Source organism: Peromyscus maniculatus, chromosome 23, assembly GCF_049852395.1.
Source record: "Peromyscus maniculatus bairdii isolate BWxNUB_F1_BW_parent chromosome 23, HU_Pman_BW_mat_3.1, whole genome shotgun sequence".
In the NCBI taxonomy this organism is placed as follows: domain Eukaryota; kingdom Metazoa; phylum Chordata; class Mammalia; order Rodentia; family Cricetidae; genus Peromyscus; species Peromyscus maniculatus.
The window spans coordinates 16409183-16434387 of NC_134874.1; the positions used below are offsets into that span (position 1 = coordinate 16409183).

The 25205-nt window shown below is 49.6% G+C and overlaps 1 protein-coding gene across 4 annotated transcripts in view; it reads left to right on the top strand.

The window, feature by feature from the left end:
• The window catches only part of Dnah10 (dynein axonemal heavy chain 10), a 129232-nt gene that overhangs the window by 80337 nt on the left and 23690 nt on the right, over nt 1–25205 (top strand). For all 4 annotated transcript variants that reach the window (XR_013047554.1, XM_076560204.1, XM_076560206.1 and 1 more), the window contains exons 46-57: nt 1176–1328; nt 2673–2933; nt 3711–3883; nt 4906–4999; nt 5882–6049; nt 6728–6916; nt 7626–7797; nt 10453–10656; nt 11223–11303; nt 15955–16152; nt 17153–17314; nt 19559–19733. Coding sequence is in view for 3 of the 4 variants with exons in the window: in XM_076560204.1 (XP_076416319.1) it covers nt 1176–1328; nt 2673–2933; nt 3711–3883; nt 4906–4999; nt 5882–6049; nt 6728–6916; nt 7626–7797; nt 10453–10656; nt 11223–11303; nt 15955–16152; nt 17153–17314; nt 19559–19733 (2030 nt within the window). In the remaining variant the exon portion in view is untranslated. The remainder of the gene's footprint in view (nt 1–1175; nt 1329–2672; nt 2934–3710; nt 3884–4905; nt 5000–5881; nt 6050–6727; nt 6917–7625; nt 7798–10452; nt 10657–11222; nt 11304–15954; nt 16153–17152; nt 17315–19558; nt 19734–25205) is intronic.

The following is a 25205-nucleotide window of genomic DNA, read 5'->3' on the forward strand; positions in this document are numbered from 1 at the left end:
CTCTAAGGGGGTTGCAGGGAGAGAGAGTGAGGAGCACCTTGTCCACATGCAGGAGAGCGCAGGAGAACATCTTCCCTCCAGCTATGAGGCCCAGGAAGAAGCCTCTGGCTGTATAAGCTTTCTTTGGCCTCCCTATTAATGGGCAGTTGCCTTGAAAGCAATTTTATGTTTAAAACTCCTCTGCCATCGAGAGTGGTACAGCAGGTATCATTGAAGTCATCTTTCCAGACTCTTCAAGGTCAGACAGTGGCCTTTTTAGAGGCCACCGTGGTAGAATGATACCTTCCCTACCACATATCACCATGTGACCTTTCCTGGGAGTTTATTTCTAATCACCCAGATAGAAAGGGCTGAGAAACAATTCTCCCCAAGTCCGGCTCGGTGAACCAGATGAGTATGATTGGAGTCACTCTCAGAAGCAGGGCGACATGTAGGTGATAGTTAACTGGTTGTGTATCTTAGGGAGGGTTCAGAGTCCTTCCAGCCCTGCACCCTCCGATGAGGGGGTGTTAGTGGGTCCAACCTTGGGAGGGTCTCCTGTGGGGAATCATCAACTCTCTGATTTCAAGACAGTGTGGCCTTGGGGGCAGCATTCCACAGCCTGCTTTGTCCCAAGGCTCATGAGTCTCAACGTGGAATCGAACAGAAGGAAAGAGAGTGTTGTTTTTTTTTTTTTTTTTTTTTTTTTGGTTTTTCGAGACAGGGTTTCTCTGTGTAGCTTTGCGCCTTTCCTGGAACTCGCTTTGGAGACCAGGCTGGGAGAGTGTTGTTAAGACAGGGTCTCACTGTGTAACCCTGGCTGGCCTGGCCTTGAACTCACAGAGGTCCTCCTGCCTCTGCCTCTTGAGTGTGCCATCACACCCAACTCTGTCTTTAGCTCTTAAAAATGGTGAATCGGGGCTGGAGAGACGGCTCAGTGGTTAACGAGCACTGGCTGCTCTTCCAGAGGACCCAGGTTCAATCCCCAGCACCCACATGGCAGCTCACAACTGCCTGTAACTCCAAGATCTGACACCCTCACACATAAGACACCCTCACTCATATACATGCAGACAAAATACCAATGCACATAAAATAAAAATAAATTATAAAAAAAATGATGACACACGGACCTGCATCGTTCTAGAAGGTTAGTTTAGAAGCCAGCTGTTTTACTACCCTCTGCTCTGTTACAGATTGTGCTGATGGTCAGCTTCTCCTCACGCACCACATCCTTGGACATCCAGAGAAATCTAGAAGCAAATGTGGAGAAGCGGACGAAGGACACATATGGACCACCCATGGGGAAGCGCCTGCTGGTGTTCATGGATGACATGAACATGCCAAAGGTGAGCAGAGCTTACAGAGGTGGACTAGGTGGGCATGTGTAAGTTCATGGCTTTTTAAGATTTTTGTTATTTAAGACTAGTTTTAAATTTTATTATTTTTATGGGTGTGTACCTGTGTGTATATATGTCACATGTACCCAGAGACCAGAAGACGGCGTCAGATCCCCTGGAGCTGGAGTTACATGTTGTTGTTAAGCTGCCTGGCATGAGAGCTGGGAACAGCACTCTGATCCTCTGGAAGAGCAGCAAGTAGTTTTTGTTGTTGTTATTGTTTTGTTTTTGGTTTTTCTAGACAGGGTTTCTCCATGTAGTTTTGGTACCTGTCTGGATCTTGCTCTGTAGACCAGGCTGGCCTCGAACTCACAAAGATCTGACTGCCTCTGCCTCCCCAGTGCTGGGATTAAAGGCGTGCGCCACCGCCGCCGGGCTTGCAGCAAGAGTTTTTAATTATCTGTCCATTTGCAATATATCTGACCATCTATACATTTTCCATCCATCTATCTACTAAACTGTTACCTACTGTTTTATTTATCCACAGACCTGCATCTGTTATTTTTCCATCTGTAGTTAAGGAATCTGTAGAATCCCATCCATCCATTATCCATCCACCCATTATCCATCCACCCATCCACCTCTCCATCCATCCACTCACCCACCCATCTACAGAATCTACTTATCCATCCATCCATCCATCCATCTATCCACCCACCCACCTACCCATCCATCTATCTATCCACTTATCCATTCACCCACCCATCCATCCTTCCATCCATCCATCTACTACCTACCTACTCATCTATTTACCCACCCACTCACCCATTAATCTACCCAACTACCAATCCATCTACCTACTCATCTATCTATTCATCCACTTAACCATCCATCTATCTACTTACCTATCCACCCACCCACCCATCTATCCTTCCTTCCATCCATCCATCCATCCATCCATCCATCCATCCATCCATCCATCCATTCCATTCCATTCCATTTGCTGAACTACTCCCAGGAAACTGGTGCTGTGAGGTGTGTAAGCCTCTGCAGTTGCTGCCTTCATGGGATGCGCAGCATAGTGAAGGAGACAGATTTCAGGTGTGAATAGACAGTTACAGACTTGAGAAGCCCTGTGAGGCCAACCCAGAATGCTCAGGGGGAAACAGGAGAGGTGAGCATTCAAGGTTGACACAGTCTTACCTAGCTCTGCTTTGTTTTTCTTTTTTCTTTTAGTTTTTTGAGACAGGGTCTCTCTGTGTAGCTTTGGAGCCTTTCCTAGAACTCATTCCATAGCCCAGTAGCCCAGGCTGGCTTCGAACTCACTAGCTCTACTTTTTGATAATCTCCCAGGTGGACGAGTACGGCACCCAGCAGCCCATCGCCTTGCTGAAGCTGCTGCTGGAAAAGGGTTACTTATATGACCGTGGGAAAGAACTCAACTGTAAGAGTATCCGTGACCTGGGCTTCATCGCTGCCATGGGCAAGGCCGGAGGGGGCCGCAATGAGGTGGACCCCAGGTTCCTCTCGCTGTTCAGCGTCTTCAACGTCCCTTTCCCATCAGAGGAGTCTCTTCGCTTGATCTACTACTCCATCCTGAGGGGCCACACCTCGGTAACCGGGCCTTCCCCACAAGTCTGAACTGGAGGTCAACATGCTGGGTGGGAGCAGGGGCCAGGGCTGTTTACCTTAGAGTGGGGTCTGTGCACTCCAAGGCCAGGAGGGGAGGGTGTGGTGTGAGGAGCAGGAGGAACTGTGAGCCTCGTCTGAAGCTGTTTAACTGCAGAGGATGTCATATGCCACTGTCAGAGTGGGTTTAGTGGCGAGCTGCACATGCGTGCAAGTGCGCACACATGCATACGTAGGTAAAAATGCAAACTTCACATAATGTAAAATGCATTATTTTAACCATTTTAACACATGCAATTTAGAGGCATTTGGTCCATTCAGTCTTGGCTAACTATTCTCACTGTGTAAATAGAACATTTTTTTTTTAACCAAAGGAAACCTACACCCATTACAGATTGCCCTCCCTGCCTCCCAATCCCTGGAAGCCATGTGGCCTCTGGTGTCTGGTTTCTCTTACTTAGCTCCAGGTTTTCAAGATTCACCCACGTGTCAGTGTTCTGTTCCTTTTCCTGATCAAATACTATTCTACCATGAAAATACCACATTTTGCCAGGCGGTGGTGACGCATGCCTTTAATCCCAGCACTTGGGAGGCAGAGCCAGGCGGATCTCTGTGAGTTCGAGGCCAGCCTGGTCTAGAACAGGCTCCAAAGCTACAGAGAAACCCTGTCTTGAAAAACAAAAACAAAACAAAATAACCACATTTTGCTTATCCATTCTTCTACCGATAGACATGGTGGTCTTTTCATTTTTTTTTTTAAAGAACTTTAATGAGAGCATCGGGGGCATAAGCAGGAAGCTGACATTCTGCACATTAAATCTTTACAAAAACATTGTTCAAGATCTACCTCCCACCCCTTCGAAGTTCCATTACATCTTCAACCTTCGAGACCTCTCCAGAGTTTTCAACGGTCTTGTCCTCACGAATCCAGATCGGTGAGTTTGGGGGCTCGTTTGTTTTTACTAAAATATGCCCCAAAGTGGCAGTTCTCAAACTTTCACAGGGGTCGCCTAAGACCGTGGAAAACACAGATGTTTACGTTATGATTCATAACAGTAGCAAGGTGACAGCTATGAAGTCGCAGCGAAAATCACTTTATGGTTGGGGGTCAGCACAACACGAGGACTGTGTTATAGGAACGCAGCGTTAGGAAGGTTGAGAACCACTGCCCGAAAGGCACAAGGGCTTTGGTTGGGACTTTTCAATGAATCGGATAGGTCAGAAAAATGTGTCAGTGAATCACACGGTGTCTTTGATTATGTTGATTGAGAAAACAGATAAACCTTTATGGTGATGCTCCTTTGCCCCCGAAGTTGGGGTGTGTACAGGTGTCTGCGGCTGGAGCTGCATGGAGCCTGCGGCTCATTTGGCTACAGCGTTTGCAGCTGGTGCGTCCCCAGGGGTCACCAGACACAGCTCGGAAACGTTAGGGCTCTGTACTGGGAGATTCTCAGGGCCACCAGACTCCCATCATTCCTTGGCTGCTCTGGTCTCTGTGGATCTGCAGGGAGGGGCCCACTATGTGGCTCTTCCCCGGGAGCTGGCCACACTGAAGAACAGTAGAGGGCTCTTGACAAGGGCTTTAACCTGCCTCGGAGTGCTGTGGATGGTTTAGAGTGGCGGTCTTCCCTGTTCCTAGTCTTTTGGATGGGGTAATGGCTCTTCACCGGGAACTAGAGAAAGTTCTGGAAGCAGGACCAGGAAAAGGAGCCCTGAGGCTGATTCTAAGTTCACACGGGCTTTGGGCTGTCTACACGACTCACAGGATGATTCCATTTCTTCCTTATAATAGGGTAAGCCATGGGGTGATGACTTTGTGATCCCTGTATTTAACTTGCCAGCTTCCGGCTAGAAAGGGACAGAGAGGCTCTCAGGGCTCTTGTACTCCCCGATCCACTGGAGCCCCTTCCCCCCCAGGGGACCTGGTGACCAACAATGTTGCCCTCCCTTCATGCAGGTTTCAGACGGTGCCTCAGATGGTAAGGGTGTGGAGAAACGAGTGCCTGCGGGTTTTCCATGACCGGCTCATCAACGAAGTAGACAAGCAGCTGGTGAGCATGCGCACCATGCACCTTAGTGGGTGGGAAACCCCACATAGAGTCCGAGTGCAACACACGCCAGTGAGGCCAGCAAGATGGGTCAGCGGGCACTTGCGGCCAAGCCTGATAAGCTGAGTTCCATCCCTGGGGCCCACATGGCGGGAGGAGAGAACTGACTCCCAGAAGTCATCTGCCCTCTACGTGTGTCCTCTTGGCACAAATAAATAAGTAAATGTAATTAAAATGAAAAAGGAAAGTTTAGAAAAAAACAAAACCAAGAGAAACCAATGTAGCCCAGCCCTTGGGAGACAGAGTCAGGTGAATCTCTGTGAGTTCGAGGCCAGCCTGGCCTACCGAGTGAGTTCCAGGACAGGCGCCAAAGCTACACAGAGAAACCCTGTCTCAAACAAAACAAAACAAAACAAAACAAAACAAACAAACAAACAAAAAAAAACAGTTAAAAAAGAAAGAGAGAAGCCGGGTGGTGGTGGCGCACACCTTTAATCCCAGCATTCGGGAGGCAGAGTCAGGCAGATCTCTGTGAGTTTGAGGCCAGCCTGGGCTACCAAGTGAGTTCTAGGAAAGGCGCAAAGCTACACAGGGAAACTCTGTCTCGAAAAACCAAAGAGAGAGAGAGAGGGGGGGGGAGGGAGGGAGGGAGGGAGGAAAGAAAAGAAAGAAAGGAAGGAAGGAAGGAAGGAAGGAAGGAAGGAAGGAAGGAAGGAAGAAAAGAAACCAGTGTATCGCTTATACTGGATGCTCACTGCAGAAGGACAGGCACCACTAGGTAAGGTCTAGGTAAATTATCCCCACTGATCATAGTGAATTCTCTTTGCCTGCCAAATGTATGCAACTGTGGACATGTCTGGGGCCTTCACCGGCTGTCATTTCAAGGTGCAAGATCACATTGGGACCCTGGTGAGGGAGCATTTTAACGATGACTTCGAGATGGTGATGAGGGACCCCATCCTGTTTGGGGACTTCCGGACGGCTCTGCATGAGGATGAACCACGGATTTATGAAGACATCCAGGATTACGAGGCCGCCAAGGCACTGTTTGAGGTGCGGACCGCCAACCTCCAGCTCTGTCCATGCACACCCAGCGTTTGGGGTGTGTTCTGTGGCCCTAGCAGCCTCTTTTGTCTGTAATGGGCTGTGGCTCACACAAGCAGGCTGACACTCAGCAGACCAGAGATTTACTTTATTTTTAGTTATGTATGTAGTATGTGTGTGAATGTGTGTGTGTGTGTGTATGAAAGTGCACACATGCATGCATGCTCGGCATGTAAGTATAGGTGCCCACACAGGCCAAAAGAAGGCATCAGTCTCCCTAGAACTGGAGTTACAGGCATTTGTGAGCCATCTGATTGAGCGCTAGGGACTGTACTTGGGTCCTGGAAAGAGCAACATCTCCCTGCTGAGCCAGCTCTCCTGCCCCACGCCCAGCCGACTGCAATCTTGAGATCAGGAAATTTGGTCTTCAGCCCCACAGGTCCTAATGTTCAGATTGCTTCCTCAGCCATGGATGCTGAGGACAAAGACAGCTCTCTCCATCCTTCATCTTTCCTTTTTTTAGACAGGATATCTCTGTGTAGTTTTGGTGCCTGTCCTGGAACTCACTCTGGAGACCAGGCTGGCCTCGAACTCACAGAGATCCGCCTGCCTCTGCCTCCTGAGTGAGGCGAAGGAGAGAGCCTACCCCCTCACATGCGGTGGGGCTTACGGATCCTTCCCACTCAGGAAATCCTCGAGGAGTACAACGAAATCAACACCAAGATGAACCTGGTCCTGTTTGACGACGCGCTGGAGCATCTGACCCGCGTACACCGCATCATTCGAATGGACCGGGGCCATGCCCTGCTGGTGGGCGTGGGTGGCTCCGGGAAGCAGTCCTTGGCCAGGCTGGCGGCCTTCACCGCAGGCTACGAGGTGAGGGGGAACCTGTTTATAAAGAGTTGGGAGTATGACCTTCTGTTTTTGTCCCGTCCACGGCTTGAGAACTCAACCTCAAAAGTCAGACCCAGCCCACACCTGTGAATTGGGAACTGTGGGAACACAGAGGGGGCTTGGCCAAACCTGGGAGGAGCCGCGGGTGGCATTGCTGGCTGTCACACCTGCAGCTTATAACTTGCTGGGACTCCAGCTCCAGGGGATCCAGCGCCCTCCTGTGGTCTCTCCAGTGCCCTCCTGTGGTTCAATTACAAGCCCAAGCGCATAAACAGAAATCAATATAAACCTTTTAGAAAAGATAAAACTGCTTTATAGAGCTATGAATCAAGATGGTACAGTTTATCCCTTGAAGTGTGCACACGGTGCTTTTGGTCTAGTCGCCGATCTGCGTGACATCACCAGCCTTTGCTATTGCAGGTACCCTTCTCTCCCTCCAGTGACACCTGGGTGGCCAAGTCCCTTGCCTTCCTTTCTCCAGACACACGCTCCTCATAGGAGCAAGCACCTTTTATACTCACACCTTGACACATGCGTGCAGCTCACGCAGGACACTTGTCAATCATCCGGCTCCCATGCTTGTGCCCCTCAGGTGATGGTAATGTTGTGGAGCATGCAGACCCGCATGCTCTCCTGATGCGCTCAGCGCCTTCCCCCTGCCTCAGCGGGCGCTGCCTACCTGTTTCCCCAGGTGTTTGAGATCCTGTTGAGCCGAGGCTACTCGGAGAATAACTTCCGGGATGATCTGAAGAACCTGTACATGAAGCTGGGGCTGGAGAACAAGATGATGATCTTCCTATTTACGGACGCGCACGTGGCCGAGGAGGGCTTCCTGGAACTCATCAACAACATGCTGACCTCAGGTACTGCCCACCCACTGGCAGGAATGTCCAGCCCTAACCCCACCCCCCAACCCCCTGCAGTCTGAGACAGACCTGGCAGTCTTTGTGGTCACACAAGACCCTGCAGTTGAGGCTGGGGCATCACTGAGCGCGCCTCTTCTCCTGGAGATGTGTAGGTTACTTTCCTCCTCCTTGTGATGAGGATGGTCCCTGAGCTTGAAGCCATGTGTGTCTCAGCTCTGTGAGACGCCGTGAGCTTATCCCACAGTGGCCACGGCACACCTTGGGTTTTGCAAGGAATACGATGCTCATGACCTCTGTTGTCCTTGAAGCTCAGAGATGTGCAGGGGAGGGGTGGGCACCAAAGCACACAAAAAGACACACAGATTGCAACAGCAATAGTGATGTAAGGGAAGGAGCCTCACGACACAGCACCGGGAAGCTGGTGTGTCTCTTTCCTGTGGTCCCTCACTGACCTGCCCAAAGGCGAGTTCACTCCAGCATCCTGGTGGGTCCGCAGGGTTCCCAGAGGTGACACCAACTCGCAAACAGGTCCAAGATGTACAAACTCATCCTTTCCGGCTTTCAGAGGCTGCCCTGGCCCAGGGCTCCTTGGCTCACACCACCCTACCCTCCGCTTCTCTTCCGATGACCCGACCTCTGCTCTTCACCCTTTCCTGGGACAACACCAGCCTGCCTGGGTCCTCCACCCAGTCCCAGCCGCAAAGCGTTGTCCCAATTGGCAGGGAGCATAAGGAAACATGCTTGTAGGTGGGGTCCGGTGTCTTTGAGGGGCCATCATTCATGCTCCCACATTGGGTAGAGGGGCTGCTAGAAAAATGTTATATGCAGGGAGTCCCCCGTGCTGAAGGGAAGAGACATCAAGGTAAGCAGGCGTATGGTTATCTCGTGGACAGGATTCAGGAGTGGCGGGGGGTGTAGCTCTGTGGTAGAGTGCTTGACCAGCATGTGTGAGGCCTTGGGATCAATCCCCACTACCAGGGGTAAACACACACCCATACTGGGCATAGCAGTGCATGTGTGTATTCCCAGCACCCAGGAGCCTGAGGCAGGAGTGCTGATTTGTGTACAGCTTGTGGCCCAGACCCTGGACTAGGGGTGATAAGGGAATGGAGAAAGGACTGACACACAGAAAGAATCTGGAATCGGGTGGTCTGGGCTTTCCCTGATGGAGAAGCCACGGCACCCCGGAAGCTCGGAGTGTCTTGCTGAACATGGAGGCAGGGTTGTTAATACAGATAAACATGGAGGCGGGATCAGGGTGTACAGCTGGGTCAAGGAGGCAGGCTTAGCTACTAGTCTCCTCAGGGGAGCAGTCTCCGGGCTGTAAACATCCGTGTGGAGAGAACTATTGTTGACTTGTTCTGCCCACTGTCAACATCCGTACTCAGACCAGAGGAAGGCCTTGCCACCCCCGTGGGGCTGAGGCCTTGGTCCTTGGCATGGCCATGGCCATATCAAACAATACACATTGACCCAGGACTTCCTGCTCCCTACAGAGGAGGGTCAGAAGTCCAAGGTCATCCTCAGCTACCTAACAGGTTCAAGGCTAGCCTGGGCTACATGAGATCCCGATTTAAAAACAAAAACAAAAACCAAAAGGAGTAGAGGGACATTGGGAAGCAAGGCCTTGTGGGCCATTTAAAGACGGGACTCTATTCTCGCTGCCTGGACACAGTCTGAGTGCTTTCTGGATGCCCTTCTGGCCACCTGTGGGGTCTGCCTCAGAGTCGAGGGAAGAGGTAGTGCCTTTCGAGGGCGAGCAGGTTTGGCCCCAACGGGAACCCCTTGACTCAAGTGTCTCACCATCTGAAGGCACGGACGCTCACAGTCACCCACAGTCACCCAGACCCTGGCCACATACAGTCCTTGCCCGAAGCCTTGGTGGCACTGGGGGCCTGTGGGACTGTCCTGGGCCGTGCAGGATTTGACATTGTGTAACTGACTGGTCCCCCTGGACGCTGGACCACCCCTGCTCTAATTTCATCTCTGTTGCTGTGACAAATGCCCTGAGTGCCTTAGGGGAGGGGAGGCTCATTTGGGTTATGATTCCACGTTAAAGCGCCTTTTATTAGGGAAAGTCACAGCTGTAGGAGCTTGAGGTCACATCACATCCAAAGCCAATGGCAGGGAGAAACAAATGTACCCACGCTGCCTGCTTCCAGCTCTCTCCTACCTGAAGAGTCAAGGACCCTCTGTCTAGGGAATGGTGTTGCCCATGATGGGCTGAGTCATCCTAACATTAATTAACAGACTAACCTGATAAAGACAATTACGCAATTGAGACTCTCTTCCCAGGTAATTTGACATTGTGGCAAGCTGGCATTTAAAACTAAGCAGCTCACTCCCCTCAAGTTATGACCATGCAAATTGTCATTAGATATTGTCAAATGTTTCCTAGGAGGTAAATCCCCATGGCGAGAATCCCTGCTGTGAGAGGCACATGTACATGACCTTTGGTGCCCAGCATAATCCTCAGAGACCACTTTGATCTTAGGCTAGTGGGTGTGTGTTGAGCCTGGACCCTAGCCCTGGTCTTCTGCTGGCACCTGCTGCTCTTCCCATCATGCCTTGCTCCGTCACCTCCTTTTGCACCCAGGGAGGTCAGAACTCAGTGACCTGAAAGCCGGCTCCCTCCACATCCTTGTCCTCCAGGGATTGTCCCTGCGCTCTTCCCTGAAGAGGAAAAGGACGGCATCCTCAGTCAGATTCAGCAGGAAGCCTTGAAGTTCGGCATGGGCCCAGCCAAGGAGTCTGTGTGGCAGTATTTCGTGAAAAAGAGTGCCAACAACCTACACATTGTCCTGGGCATGTCGCCAGTGGGAGACACCCTGAGGACCCGGTGCAGGAATTTCCCAGGTACCTTTTTTTTTTTGGTTTTTTGAGACAGGGTTTCTCTGTGTAGCTTTGCGCCTTTCCTGGAGCTCACTTGGTAGCCCAGGCTGGCCTCGAACTCACAGAGATCCGCCTGGCTCTGCCTCCCGAGTGCTGGGATTAAAGGCGTGCGCCACCACCGCCCGGCCCCCAGGTACCTTTGAGCCAAGGCTAGAAATCCTTCACCACTGCTGCAGCATATCGTGTGCTCTGGGGACCTGCCACATCCATCAGCTACATCCATACAGGATGGAGCGCTTGAGTTGAAGGTTGTCCCTGAACTGTAGGCACACTTCCTGGTCCCTCTCAATCCCCAGTAGGCATGGCTGGTGTCTTCCCAGCATGAGGGTGGGCATAGGCTCCCCAGCTGCAGGGTGCATGGTGTGGGGAGGGTGCCCTTCTTCTCAGTGTCACAGTGACAAGATACTGAGACATAATCACACTTGGATGTGCCCAACTGAGCCACCACTCTGGTGGATACTGAAGACCATGCATGTGTCCTGGAATAACTCTGGGTTGCACAGTGATTCTCTTTTGCCTCTCTCTTCAAGGTCTCGTGAATAACACTGGTATCGACTGGTTCATGCCCTGGCCATCCCAGGCCCTACATGCAGTTGCCAAGTCATTTTTAGGTAAGCTGCCACTATTGCAGGGACAGCTTTGTGGTCTCATAAAGAAGTGTGTCACTTTTCTGACCAAATTTTGACCCAGAAGATTTCTTCACCATAGATACCTTATGACAAAGAATAGCTTTGTATTGTTAGTGTGGCTTGGGTTTATATTTTGCTCTAGTCCAAAAGGATCAGGAGTCTGCAAGGCATGGCCTGCTGCCAAATGTGGCCCCCTAATTGTTTTGATGGATAAAGTTTTATTGGTACCTGCTGTGGGATGTTCTGTATGTCCTGTGGGAGCCCTTCTTGGGTTCTTTGTGGCGTTACCCAGCAGGTCCGTATAGAGGATGATTAGGACCATAGGCCTGAGTGCAGGTGTTTGAGATGGTCTGCACTTGGCTGTGCTGGGGGATGGTCTGTATGTCAAGTTGCTCTGATTGGTTAATAAATAAAACCTGATCGGCCGTGGCTAGGCAGGAAAGATAGGCGGGACTAAAAGAGAGGAGAAATAAAAGGACAGAAAGGCAGAAGGAGACGCTGCAGCCGCCGCAATGACCAGAGAGGCTGCAGCCGCTGCCATGACCAGAGATGCTGCAGCCGCCGTCGCCATGACCAGCAGCATGTGAAGACGCCAGTAAGCCACCAGCCACATGGCAAGGTATAGATGTATGGAAATGGATCAATTTAAGATAAAAGCACAGTTAGCAAGATAAGGACAGTTGGCAAGAGGCCTGCCACGGCCATGCAGTTTGTAAGCAAAATAAGTCTCTGTGTTTACTTGGTTGGGTCTGAGCGGCTGTGGGACTGGCGGGTGACAAAGATTTGTCCTGACAGTGGGCAAGGCGGAAAACTCTAGCAACAAATGGCGCCCGAACGTGGGGCTAAAGAAAAAAAGGGCTAAAGAAAAAAAGGGAAGGAAAAAAAAAAAGGAGGGACTAAAGAAAAAGGACAAATGAACAGGGATAAAGGCCGGTGTTATGAAAAAAAAAAAAATACTAAAGACAAAGTCCCTTAACCAAGAGGCGCTCCAATAAAGTGTGATCTGAGAAGAATCCTCGCGTGGTGGTAAAGAGGATTCAGAACTCAACACACGGAGCGGTGACGTCAGTAAGTTCTCCAGGAACGGTGACGTTGGTAAACGCCCCACAGTTCCTAATTCTCTCTCTCAAATGAGCAGCAGCCGCCGGTTTGAGTTACTGGCGGGTTCCTGGCATGTGTGCTTGACCTGCAGTATGGCGGGAATGAGGCCTCTGCAAATGGAACATTAAGCTGCGTGGCGGATTTAGCCTTTGCTAGTACAAAATAAAAAAAGAGGTTTCTGGGCTACACGCTGCTTGGATAAAAGTGTAGACCCACTATTTCTGAGACTTGATGGCTCCCAGAGCTGGTGGAAAACGTACCACCGCCATGTTGGGAAGCTGAAGGGGGCGGAGCCAGCAGCCACAGAGCTGTTTCGGACTTAGAAGGCTACAGTTTAAAGCAATAAGTTTGCAATAAGACAGAGTCAGATGGAACAAGACTTTAAATGCTTTACAATGTGTGTAAAAATGTGCATAGGCTTGGAAGAGAGAGGAAAAGGAACATAGACAGTTATATAAAGAAATAGAAAGTTTAAAAAATAAAGTCTTTAAAGAGAAAGTAAAAGTAATATAAAAAATAAGCCATGTAAAGATGGATATCACACAGAGAGTTTGGATTATATTGTCTTTGGGATTTTTAACTGCAGAAAAACATTTGATCGTAAAAGATGTTGAGTTAAACCAATATGTATATATTAAAGATATCTTGACTTTAAAATTTGGATATAAGGACCAGAGACACTGCAGCTGCTGCCATGACCAGCAGCATGTGAAGACGCTGATAAGCCACCAGCCACGTGGCGAGGTATAGATTTGTAGAAATGGATTACTTTAAGGAATAGATTTATGGAAATGGTTAATTTAAGATAAAAGGAAATGGTTAATTTAAGATAAAGGAACAGTTAGCAAGAAGCCTGCCACGGCCATACGGTTTGAAAGCAATATAAGTGTCTGTGTTTACTTGGTTGGGTCTGAGCGGCTGTGGGACTGGCGGGTGACAGAGATTTGTCCAGACTGTGGGCAAGGCAGGAAAACTCTAGCTACAGGTACCCACTTTATGAACATTTGTCTTTGGCCCCTCTTATGCCACAGCTACATGGTCACATCCTTGCCCATTAGAGACAGTGTTCAGTTCTTTGTAGAAAAAAAAAAATGTACTAAAGGCCACTACCATGTTGGTGCCAGGACGATTTTTCTTTTTGTCTAGATTTAACTTTAAAGGATTTATGACCAATGTCATTGGCTGGCTTTGTAAATAGTTCCAACTTTACAAATATGCACCCAACAAACTCAATAAACAAACAGCCCTTCTTCACAAGCCAAAACCATAATTTCAGTTACAATGCTGTTTTCCTGGGAAGGAAGCCAAGAAAAATCTGTTATGGGGTTGTGATTTAGAGTCTTCACAGAGGCTGCCTCTGTGATAGTCCAGGTGGCAATATCTGCTTCTGTCATAGCTGCTGAATTCTGACAATGTGCTTTGAGAGCCATCCGAGACCACATGTAAATGTTTCTAAATGTTACGATAAAACTTTATTCACAAAAAAACAAGTGGTGGGCTATAGAGACCCACAGAGTTTCCTAGTGAGAACTTACTCAGTGTCCAAGAATCTGAGTTTGCTTTACCCAGCAAGGCTGCATAAGGGGATGATTTTGACCACGAGCATGGTTACCAGGTGTTTGGAAGGGGCTACACTTGGCTGTACAGTGTGCTTTGATCTAGCATGGAGGAGGTCTTTTGCCCCACATTTTGGCATAGTTATAAAAAGCCCTTTTGAAGAGGCAGAAGGGGCCATTGGGTACTGGCCCAGATGTTCCCGAAGCTATCCTGTGTTTCTGTCTTTCTCCTCTTCACTGTATTTCTATCTAAAAGTTTCTTATCCCTCTCTCCTCCTCATAGGAACTGGAAAAGGTAACCTCCCACAGTGGGCCACATGCCCTGTGGGGCTGTGGCTGCCAGCCTCGCTGTGGCCATGCATGCTAGCTTCCGTGGCGTGCAGGTCATTCCCACACCTTTTCCAGCATGCAGTGTCTTGGTTCTGTGCACAGAGCTGCCCAAAATCCATTTACAGTTCTCTCCTCTTAGAACATATTTCCTGAAGTTGAGGTGACCATGTTGCAAAGCTAGATGCCTGTGGGCTGAGTTTTTCAGGCATGTTGCGTGTAGTCTGAATTAAAGACAGATCTGCAGAACCTGGACATACCAATGGTTTGGGTCCAGTCTTCCTTCTCTCATACCCCGCTTGAGGCTGTTGCATCCCAGGCCATCAGGTGATCCAAGTGACAAGATCTTGGCTCCGGGAGAGAGCACCCATCATTCCATTACAGAATGGCTGAGTGCACCCACCCAGCCGCCGTGGGTAGGCTTCATGATAGTCAGGGGTTGGTTGTGGGCCCTACTCCTGAAGCCCCAGCTTCTCCCAATGGTGCCTGAGCCCTGGGGAAAGGCAGGGGGTCGGTCTCCCAGGGCAGGAGGGTTGGCCTCTGCGTTAGAGAAATCACCGTGGGCAGATCACAGGTCCTGTGACTTGCCACAAGTAATAGCTGCTCATTTCTTCTTTTTAATTAAATTTTTGATGAAATCACCTTTTATTTAGGGAAAATATGTCCTGTTCTGTCCATCTTGAGTGTACTTGAAAGATCAGTTACATTCACAGTGTCATATAACCACTATGCTATCTGTTTCCAGAACCTTCCATCATCCTAAACTGAAGTTCTGTACCCATCTTCCCTCCCCTGGTGTGGGGGACCAGCTCCCGCCTTTATCTGGCTACTCTTGAGGAGAGAGGCATAGGAGATTTAGATAGAAGGAGAGAGAGAGAAACAGAAACAGAGGATAGCCACAGGAGGGCCTGGATCCTTATCCACTGGCCCAGAACTTTCTTCAAAAGGGCTATTTAGAACAATGCCAAGGGGCCAGGCAAAAGACCTCCCCCTTGTTAGACACAGCCAAGTGCAGACCCTTCCAAACACCTGGTACCCAGGCCCGTGGTCCAGTCATCCTCTTATGCAGCCCTGCTGGTAATGCAAGCTCAGATCTCACTAGGAAACCTCTGTGGGCTCCCACACCCTGGAGGCCTCCTCTAACCTGCTTCCCGACTCTGTGAATCTTCCCTGTCTATGTGTCTCATGTAAGGGGACCCATGCACATTGCTTCTTTGTGTCCAGTTTCTTTCTTTTTGTATAGTGTTTTTGGAGGGTCACGAATGGTGTAGCCCATATCAGCCCTTCGGTCCTATTCGTGGCTGAATAGTACTCCACTGTGCGTGCGTGCCGCATTGTTACCATCCACCTCAGATGGGCCCTGGTCCTTTCTCCTTACTCCCCTGCTACTGTGAACATTGGTATTCACGGGCCTGTTGAGGGCTGGGTATCTGGTTCTTTGGGGCACATACATAGGAATGGAGTTCTTGGATCTTTGGGTCAATGTTTCATTTTGGGGGGGACCTGGTGGTGTTTTTTTTGTTTGTTTTCTGCAGTGCTGGTTCCTGTCCCCAAAGCCCCATAGGCTAGGGAGGTGCTCACCACTGAGCTGCCCCCAGTTCCCTTTTCCCTGTTGCTCACCCCCACTCTCTCCCTTCCTTCCTGCCTAGGGGATAACCCCATGATTCCCATGGAGAATATCGAGGACCTGGTGGAGCACGTGGTGATGGTCCACCAGTCGGTGGGCGAGTTCAGCAAGCAGTTCCAGCAGAAGCTAAGGCGCAGCAACTATGTGACGCCCAAGAACTACCTCGACTTCATCAATACGTACTCGAAACTGCTGGACGAGAAAACCCAGAACAACATAGGTGAGCAGGGGTGGAGCGGGGCGGGGGGGGGGGGGGGGGGAGGTAGGGGTGGCACAAGGGTAGGCCGGGCCATCGCTGTGTGGGCAGGGTTCGGGAGCAAGGCTCCTCTCTGCAAGGCTTGGCACCCTTATGATTAGGGCAGAATAGAGCAGATTTGAGTTTTGCATCTGGGGGATGGTTCGTCCCTGCGGGTAAGACACGGCCCGTTCTTAGTTCTGTGTGGTCCTGGGTTTGCAGGGCTGGTTTCTTTGCCCTGGATGTCCCCTGGTCCCCAGTGTATTCTGTCAGAAAGGGCTTTTCAGGAAGGGCTGTCTTTGGTAGCTGGTTAAGAGATGCACCGTTAGCCAGGCAGTTGTGGCACACGCCTTTAATCCCAGCACTCGGGAAGCAGAAGCAGGCGGATCTCTGAGTTTGAAGTCAGCCTGGTGGTTTACAGAGTGAGTTCCAGTACAGCCAGAGCTACACAGAGAGACCCTGTCTCAAAAACAAAACAAAAATAGACACACTGTTTTTAGGAGTCCCTCCATGCTAGCAAATGGCACACATGCAGTCTGGGGGCTAGAATGGGTATAGCATCTTGTAGAAGTGAGCTTTTTTCCTCATCTTGGATGGGTCCCTGTTGGGGTACACAGAGGTTTCCTAGTGAGATCTGAGCTTGCTTTACACAGCAGGGCTGCATAAGGGGATGGATAGATCACGTGCATGGTCACCAGGTGTCTGGGATGGTCTGCACTTGGCTGTGCTGGGGGGAGGTCCTTTGCTCCACCCCTTGGCATTCCTTTAAAAGCCCTTTAGTAGAGACAGAAGGGGCTGGTGGGTTTCGACCCAGGCTCTCTCGAGGCTATCCTATGTTTCTGTCTCTCTCTCTTCTATATTTCTATCCATGCTCAAGTACCCTGGGGGGCAAAAGTGGGGGCAGGTCCCCCACAGGTCCCAAGAAGGCTAATGCAAGGTCCTACCCTGGAGCCTGGACCACTGACCATGCACTATGTGCCCCCAGCGCAGTGCAAGCGTCTAGAGGGTGGGCTGGACAAGCTGAAGGAGGCCACCATCCAGCTAGATGAGCTCAACCAGAAGCTGGCAGAGCAGAAGATCGTCCTGGCCGAGAAGTCAGCTGCCTGTGAGACCCTGCTGTCAGAAATCGCCACCAACACAGCCATAGGTGAGTGCCTGGTGTGGGCCACCTGCCCTGGGGACCAGTCTACCCCTGAGGGGTCGAGGCTCCTCCAAGGCTTTGCTGAGAGACCATTGTGCTGTGGGCAACCATTAGCAAGCCTTAAGACACAGACCCGCCATCATCAAAGGACACCCACCCTGAGTGTCTCCATATCTGTTTGTTTAATTTCTAAATATTCTGTTATTTTTAGTGGGTTTTTTTTTTTTTTTTGCCTACTCATAGGGGGCAACCAGACAGAATGTGGGCCAGTAACAAAGTGAAGTCAAGCTGTGAGCAGTGTCGGCAGGCAGGGAGGAGGGGGGTGGGGTGGGAAGGAAGGAAGACAGAGGGGCTGTACTTCCTAGATGGGGCATCTCTGAGGCTGAACCTGAGTGAGCATTTAAAAGAAAAAAAAAATGTGTGCGGATAACGGATTTCCAGGTACCTGCCTGGAAGGAATTCTCCCAGGGTCCGGAAGAGACAGTACCAAGCGGCGAAGAAATTAATCTGAGGGACAGCAAATGAACCGAGTCACGCTGAGTTCGTTAGTCCATTCACTTTATTCTTCTAAGTCAACTCTATCTACACAGCTTCTTTTCCGTTCTCATACTTAGCTCCTCTCTGTCTCTTCTTCTGCTGTTCTCTCATTATTCTATCTTAGTTCTTCCTCTCTTTCTCCACCCCCCCCCAAGCATGTATATGTCCATTCATTAACAACTTGTTAGCAAAAACTACAAAGTCAACTCTCGGGGACAAGTATTCTGATAAGAGTCACACTTGGCAAAGACTTGGTCAGCTTAATTGGTGATTGACAACAGCTGTAGGTTGTAAAGTTCTGGCCCATCTCTTAAAGGGATAGCCACAAGGGTTACCAGGGAAGAAATTAGACCAATGAGAGATTTAAGGAACAGGTAAAGAATACGTGTACTATTTTATGTGATTAATAATATCCAGACATGGTTAGTCAGTTAACAGCCTTTTCTGTTCATCACCTGAATCTCAGGACCTTTACATAGTCTACTGAGCCTAAAATCTTGCATTAAAAACTAGTGTAGTAATAAATACAGAGTGTTAATGGTTATTTGAAGCAGAGTGGGGAGGGGCTGGGGGAGGAAGCTTAAGGCAACATAGGTGCTGTTGATCTCTTGAAGGACTGAGATATACCAAGGCCAGACATCTGCACTATCACTTCTGGTTCGCTATAATTCTTCTGAAGGGTTTTGATCCAACAAGGCCAGGCACCTGCAATTCCGCTCTGTGAATTGAAGTTCTATGAAGACACTTCTCCGGCCAATTTTGCCTTGTCAATGGCTAAGGATGGAGAACAAGACCTCTAGGTGTCTACAGCCCACATGGAACAATAGCTCTTGTTATGAAGCCTATTTTAATATGTTTCTAGTCATAAAAATGGTACAGTTAAACAAGAAACCATCTTCTTGACCATCCACAACCATGTGTGCCCATAAGATTGAGATGCAATTGTGAGATTACATGTACACACTAACATGGAAATGCATGGTAAATGGGGAGATATCATAGCTGCCATTGCACAAGAGGTTGACAACAAGAGACAGCCAGTTCATTCAAAAGGCAGTAATTCCATAACGCCTTGCATGATGGTTTCCTCTAACAGAACCCTTGGTTCTGATAGGTTGACCTTCTGAACACTGGTTGTCACCTGCTGTATACTCCCATGGTCTTTTGCTACCAGCGGCTCTCAATATGTGGGCGGGAAGGGTTGAGACACGGAGGTTGGGGTGAGAGATGGAGGGCGAGAGAAAAGCCAGGGCCAGTGAGGTGGCTGAGCAGGAAGGGTGTTTGCTTCCGATCCCGACGACCTGAGCTTGCTCCTGGGATCCACAGAAGGAGAGAACGGACTCTGTGGCGCGTGAGCACAAATAAATCGAAGGTTATAGAAAGATTTTTTTTTTTAAAGACACAGAGAGAGAGGACAGTGAGTTGGGGGAAAAACAGATTCATCTCAATCATCCAAAGTCACAAAAAAAAAACCAGGGTCCTTGGCCAGCAGTGTCTAGGCAGGTGGGGCTGACACGGAACCCAGAGGGTAGCACACAGCAGGAAATGCCAGCCAGAGTCCTCTCTGTGTGAGCACCCGTGGCCATCGCATTGACCAGAGCCCCCTGGCCACTCCCCCCAATGACCGTGGCTGGCTTTGAGGTTTCCCACGCGGCTCAGGTTCCCCCCCCCCGCGGCATCCTGGCATCTTCTCACTGGCCCCTCCCCCTGCAGCGGAGGAGAAGAAGAAGCTGGCGGAGGAGAAGGCCATGGAGATAGAAGAACAGAACAAGATTATCGCGGTAGAGAAGACCGAGGCCGAGACAGCGCTGGCTGAGGTCATGCCCATCCTGGAGGCTGCCAAGCTGGAGCTGCAGAAGCTGGACAAGTCGGATGTGACTGAGATCAGGTACCAGCTACCACCTTTGCTCACACCTGCACTCCTAAAGGTCACTCAGGGGCTGCCATGTGCTCACCCCCTATTCATACATAGTAAAGAGAGCCCCCCACCCCACCCCAGAGGCCAGGCAATCCCACCCAGGGAGTTCAGGCTCCACCAGGAGGACAGTTGTGAGTCACCATGTGGGTGCCGGGAACCGAACCCCAGGTCCTATGAAAAAGTGGACGGTGTTCTGAACCACTGAGCCATCTAGCCCCAAGCCAGAGAGTTTTAATATAGGATCAAGGCAACCAGCTTTACAAGGTTCTGACTGTAGAATCTGGGTTTGGAGAGTGAGGGCTGCTGGTACATCCTGTGGCATCTGTCTGCATCCTTTCTGCTTGGCATTGTGTTCTGCATGTTTTTATAATAGAAAATTCATTTATTTCATGTACAAGTATGTGTGCCTGCTGTGACACCCATGTGGACGTCAGAGGACAGTTTTCCAAAGTGGTTTCTCTCCTTTATCTGTGGACCCTGGGGACTGAACTCGGGTCATCAGCCTCGGTGGCGAGGGCCTTTACTGGCTGAGCCATTTCACCCACCCAATTTTAAAGTGTCATTTTGCGTTTGCGCTCTAATACAGGACGGACTTCCTTAGTGTTTTAAACTGGCCGGAGGCATCCCACAATGTGGGTGCGGTGCTTTATTCAGTGGGCGCCCCTGCTGTATCCTTTCTTGCGTCTCCTCTTTTGACCTTACAAAGGACACAGCAAACAAACCCAGCCACACTTCACTGTGCACTCTGGCACCTCCCCCTGCAGGATACATGGCCAGAGGTGGAATGTCCGGGTCCCAGGGTGCACAGTGGACGGTCATCCGTCCTTCCCCCGCCCCCCCCCCCCCGCCCCAAGTCCACATCTGTACCTGTTTCTTCATAGTTACACTAGAGAGGATGCCCCAGGTGTCTGCATTTTTTGCCTCTCTTCTAGCGGAGAAGGGGTCTGTGTGTGGCTTCCACTTAATTTATGTTTCTCTCGTTAGAGGTGGCCCTTGGCATACGTGCTTTAAAAAAAAAGACAAGAACGTGGCTTTCCTTCTTTCTGTATTGCCTTTTGTTTTTCCATAACTCCCCCCGACCTGTGTGTGTGTGTGTGTGTGTGTGTGTGTGTGTGTGTGTGTGTGTGTGTGTGTGTGTGTTCTGCTAGGGAATAAACCCCAAGGTCTCACCCAAACATTCTAAGCAAGTACTCTATCACCCCCAGCCATCCAAAGACTTTATATAAAATGGAGCTTTTCTTTATGTCCATAAAGGGAATTGTAGGTATCTTCTGAATTTGTCACTGGGCGTTTGACTTTGTGGGTGAGATTTGTATGTGTGTTTGGTTTTCTCACTAATGCTTTGGTGTATGTGGCATTGTTTAGGACCGTTTAGACCATAACATGGGTAAAATGCCACTGTGAGACCTAAATTAACATCCCCAAGGCGGCAGCTTGTACTTTTAAATATTTTTTTTCTTTTTTATATTTAAATCTTTTGTCAGTGTCTACGGTATTTTCCTCTGAGTCCAGTGTGCATCTGGATCCTAACCCCGTAACAGTCTGGCTTTGATGGGTCATTTCAGTGTGAAACATGATGATCAGTCATAGCCGGACAGTCTCATAGTCTTTATTCTAGAAAGACATTTTATTTTTTTTTTATTTTTTTTTTATTTTTTATTTATTTATTTATTTATTTATTTATTTTTTTTTTTTTGGTTTTTCGAGACAGGGTTTCTCTGTGTAGCTTTGCGCCTTTCCTGGAGCTCACTTGGTAGCCCAGGCTGGCCTCGAACTCACAGAGATCCACCTGGCTCTGCCTCCCGAGTGCTGGGATTAAAGGCGTGCGCCACCAACGCCCGGCTAGAAAGACATTTTAAGGAATTATTCAATCCCCTCTGTGGGAACCCTTAAGTGTAAATCAGAAGGTGCTGGGTAACAAAAAGGTACATGTGTTCGCTTCTCCCTTGAGAGGAAACAGCAGCCCCCATTTGCAACTAACTTGTGATGCTGAGGTGGTCCCTGGAGACTGTCTCCTGGACAACCGGGTTCTTGTCCCATCCTCCTCCAGGAATGGAGTGGGCTGATAGTGAAGGGGGACCAGTGGACGATACTTTATCGTAAGTCAGAGTTAACAAATAGACTGCCATTTGGGATTTAAATGAGTTGAGTTTGAACCTACGGTGGCAACGGGATGCTGGCTGAGATGCGGGGCCCAGGCCACCTCTCGGGTAGGTTGCGGCTGTGGGAAAGGTCACGGCTCAGGTTCTGGAGGCTGGGAGAGGCAGAGCAGGCCTGCGGCTCTGGTTGCCACCCCACAGACTTGGGGAGCTTCGTGTCTGGCATCTGGAGGCTGGAACCTGCCACGGGAGCAAATTCCTCTCTGCAGCAGAAGCACAGGGCCGCCAAGGCTGAGGCGGGGACAAGTCCCCTCAGGCTTCAGTTGCCGGTGGAGTTGCGGAGGCTGGCTCAAGCTACAAGCCTGAGGCGCCAGCGGTTCCTGGCAAGTCCTGAGGGCAAGTGCCTCCTCCTCTGCTGAATTCTAATGCACCCTGTGCTCCTCAGCCCAGATTTATAGAATGCCAACAAGGAAAAAAATAGAGCTAATCAGGGAAGAGGACCTACACCTGGTGGCAGCGGAGGGGAGAACACCAGGTCACCAAAACTGGCTAAGAGGTCACTATCAGGGTCCGTCTCTGCAGATGTTTTCTTCAGTTTCCATGGTCCCTGCAGGCGAGGTCACTGTGTGAAACCCCACATGTCCATTTCTCTACCTTGTAACCTCTGTGACAAAGATCACCACTTCACAATAAGAGCACCAGACTCCACGTAGTGAAAGCAGTATGGCAGCCATACTGCGGGAGCGCAGAGAAGTCTTCACAGCCCCGCCCTCCCTATCCTCACTGGCTGAGTAACCTGGAGGAGGGTCAGTCTTACATGTCATCTAGGATTGCCCACATTTGCCTTTTACTCAGTGAACCCGGGCATGGGTTCGTCCCTATGTTTTGTTTTAAAGCTTTTCAGGTGCCCGACCTTGGGACATCTGTAGGTCACCGGGCAAGTTTAGCTGTTAATTCTCTATTCTAGCCTGGGCGAGCGAGCGGGTAGCTTAGAGTCTGGGTGTGGGTGGGAACGGCTGCAGTGACCCATGAGGCAGGGCTCAGTACTTTCTGTTCTGTTTTGACCTGAGCTGGTTGGAGGCACTTTTGAAAACCAACTATCAAATCTTTTTTTTTTTTTTTTTTGGTTTTCTGAGACAGGGTTTCTCTGTGTAGCTCTGGCTGTCCTAGAACTCGCTCTGTAGACCAGGCTGGCCTTGAACTCAGAGATCCACCTGCCTCTGCCTCCCAAGTCCTGGGATTAAAGGCATGCGCCACCCACTATCCGGCTCAAATCTTATTTCTTATGAGCTGGGTGTTTCCAATGTTCCATCTGTACGGCATTCTGAGAAAAACAGAGGATTCTGGGTAAATTAGATCCTGAATCATGACTGGAGGTGGAATGCATCACTTGAATGGACTCATGGGAGCTGGAGCTGGGAGCTTCTGGCTCTATACACCTGCTTTATAGAGAGAAAAACTTTGACCCCTGGCTGGTCCCTAACTTGCCCACAGCTTAGGACCCACCAGGCCATGTCTGCTCCTGCCTGTATGTGTAGACACATGGGCTTTCTCTTCCCTGGCCTTCTTGACAGACATGTCTTGTCACCTACTACCATTAGTGTCCAAATGCCCTGTAAAGCCAAGGCTTTCCCTGGTCAGCCGGGGCCAGTTCTGAGCCCACTGACCCTCAAGGCTGGGCTAGCATTGGCCTCACTCCCAACTCTGTTCTCCCTGCTCCTGCCTGTGGGGCCTACACTGGCTGCAGGACCTGGGATAGGTAATGCAAACAATATTAGGTCCAGCCTATATTGTTTGCTCCCAGGGTCCCAGGGTCCGCGGAAGAGTCTACCAACCAGCTGAGGATTCTAATGCGAGGGATGTTCAATGAATCTATGCACACTGAGTTCTTTAGTCCATTCGCTTTATTCTTCTATGGTGATTCCATCTACACAGTTTCTTTTCTGCTCTCTTACTTAGCTTCTCTCGGTCCCTCCTGCTCTCAGTTCCTTCTGCTGTTCTCTCCTCATTCTACCTAGTTCTTTCCATCTCCGTCCTCATCTTTGTTCTTCTCCATCCATCCTATTCTCCCAGTGCTCTCTGAGAAGCAGCCTATATACTCACACAGTAATTCTTTGGTAAAGCAATGCCAGGCTTGAAGTTTTCAGGGTCGCAGAGAGAGGTGATAAGGACCCACTCATAAAGCAATTCATTGTCAGCTTCCAATTACAACCCAAAAGGGGAGTGACTGAAGGGGAGTTCTCTGGTAGGGGCAACTAAAGCCTAAGACCAATTAGGGACTTTATGTGCTCAAACAATAATCTAGAAATGGCTAGACAAAATGTTAGGGGTCAGTAAGTCACAAGAAAGTCAACTGTCTTTGGTGCCTCCTTTCCTGCTCATCCCAGCTGCAGCTGCTTTCTGATAGGGAGGGGGACATGTGCCAGGTGGCTAAGCAACTCTGTCAGAGCTTGTAGCATTTGGTTAGTAAAAGCACTTTCACTCAGAGTAATTGCTGAGGAGAAAAATCTAGGAATAGCACCTGGCTGAGGAGGAATAAAAACTTAATTTGCACAAGAAAGAAGCTTGGCACCTGTTGCCTGCCTGGCCTGGAGGCAGTCTCCTCGGGTCAGTGGGAAGTAACTGCCTTAACTCAGTAACTAGCAAATGGCTAAACATCGTCACAGGAATGGGAGCAGTAAGTCTCTTAAGTTAGGGTCTTGTGTAAATAACCCGGGGTGAAGGTAAGGGGCTGAGGATTTAATTGTTAGTGGTTCTTTTCTCTATCTGTGGGTGAGATGAGCTAATGTTTATCTATGTGCGGTTTTGTCCTTGGAAAAAGGTATCTTTGCTGAAATACTTTTGCCTGGAGAATGGCCCTGGCCAGATATATGTTAATGAAAAATAAACACAGCTGGGACAGTTGTCCAGTTACCCCAAATGTATAGGGAAAGCTGTGCCCAAGATTGAGATGCAATCGTGAGATTACATGTACACATAACATGGAGATGCACGGTAAATGGGGAGAATCATAGCTGTTATTACACAAGAAGTTTTCAAGAGACAGCCAGTTCATTCAAAAGGCAGTAATTCCATAACACCTTGTGTGATGGTTTCCTCCAACAGAACCCTTAGTTCTGATAGGCTGACCTTCTGAACACTGGTTGTCACTGCTGTATACTCCCATGGACTTTCACTACCAGCGGCTCTCAATAGATAGAGTTTGCCCAGGGCAGGCAGCTCCAACTGTCTGGCTGTGATGATGACCTGGGCACCGAGGTCTTGGGATTTTAATGGCTACCATCATGTTTCTCTGTTCCCTGCCGTCTTCCAGGAGCTTGGTGTGGGGCTAGCGAATGAGTCC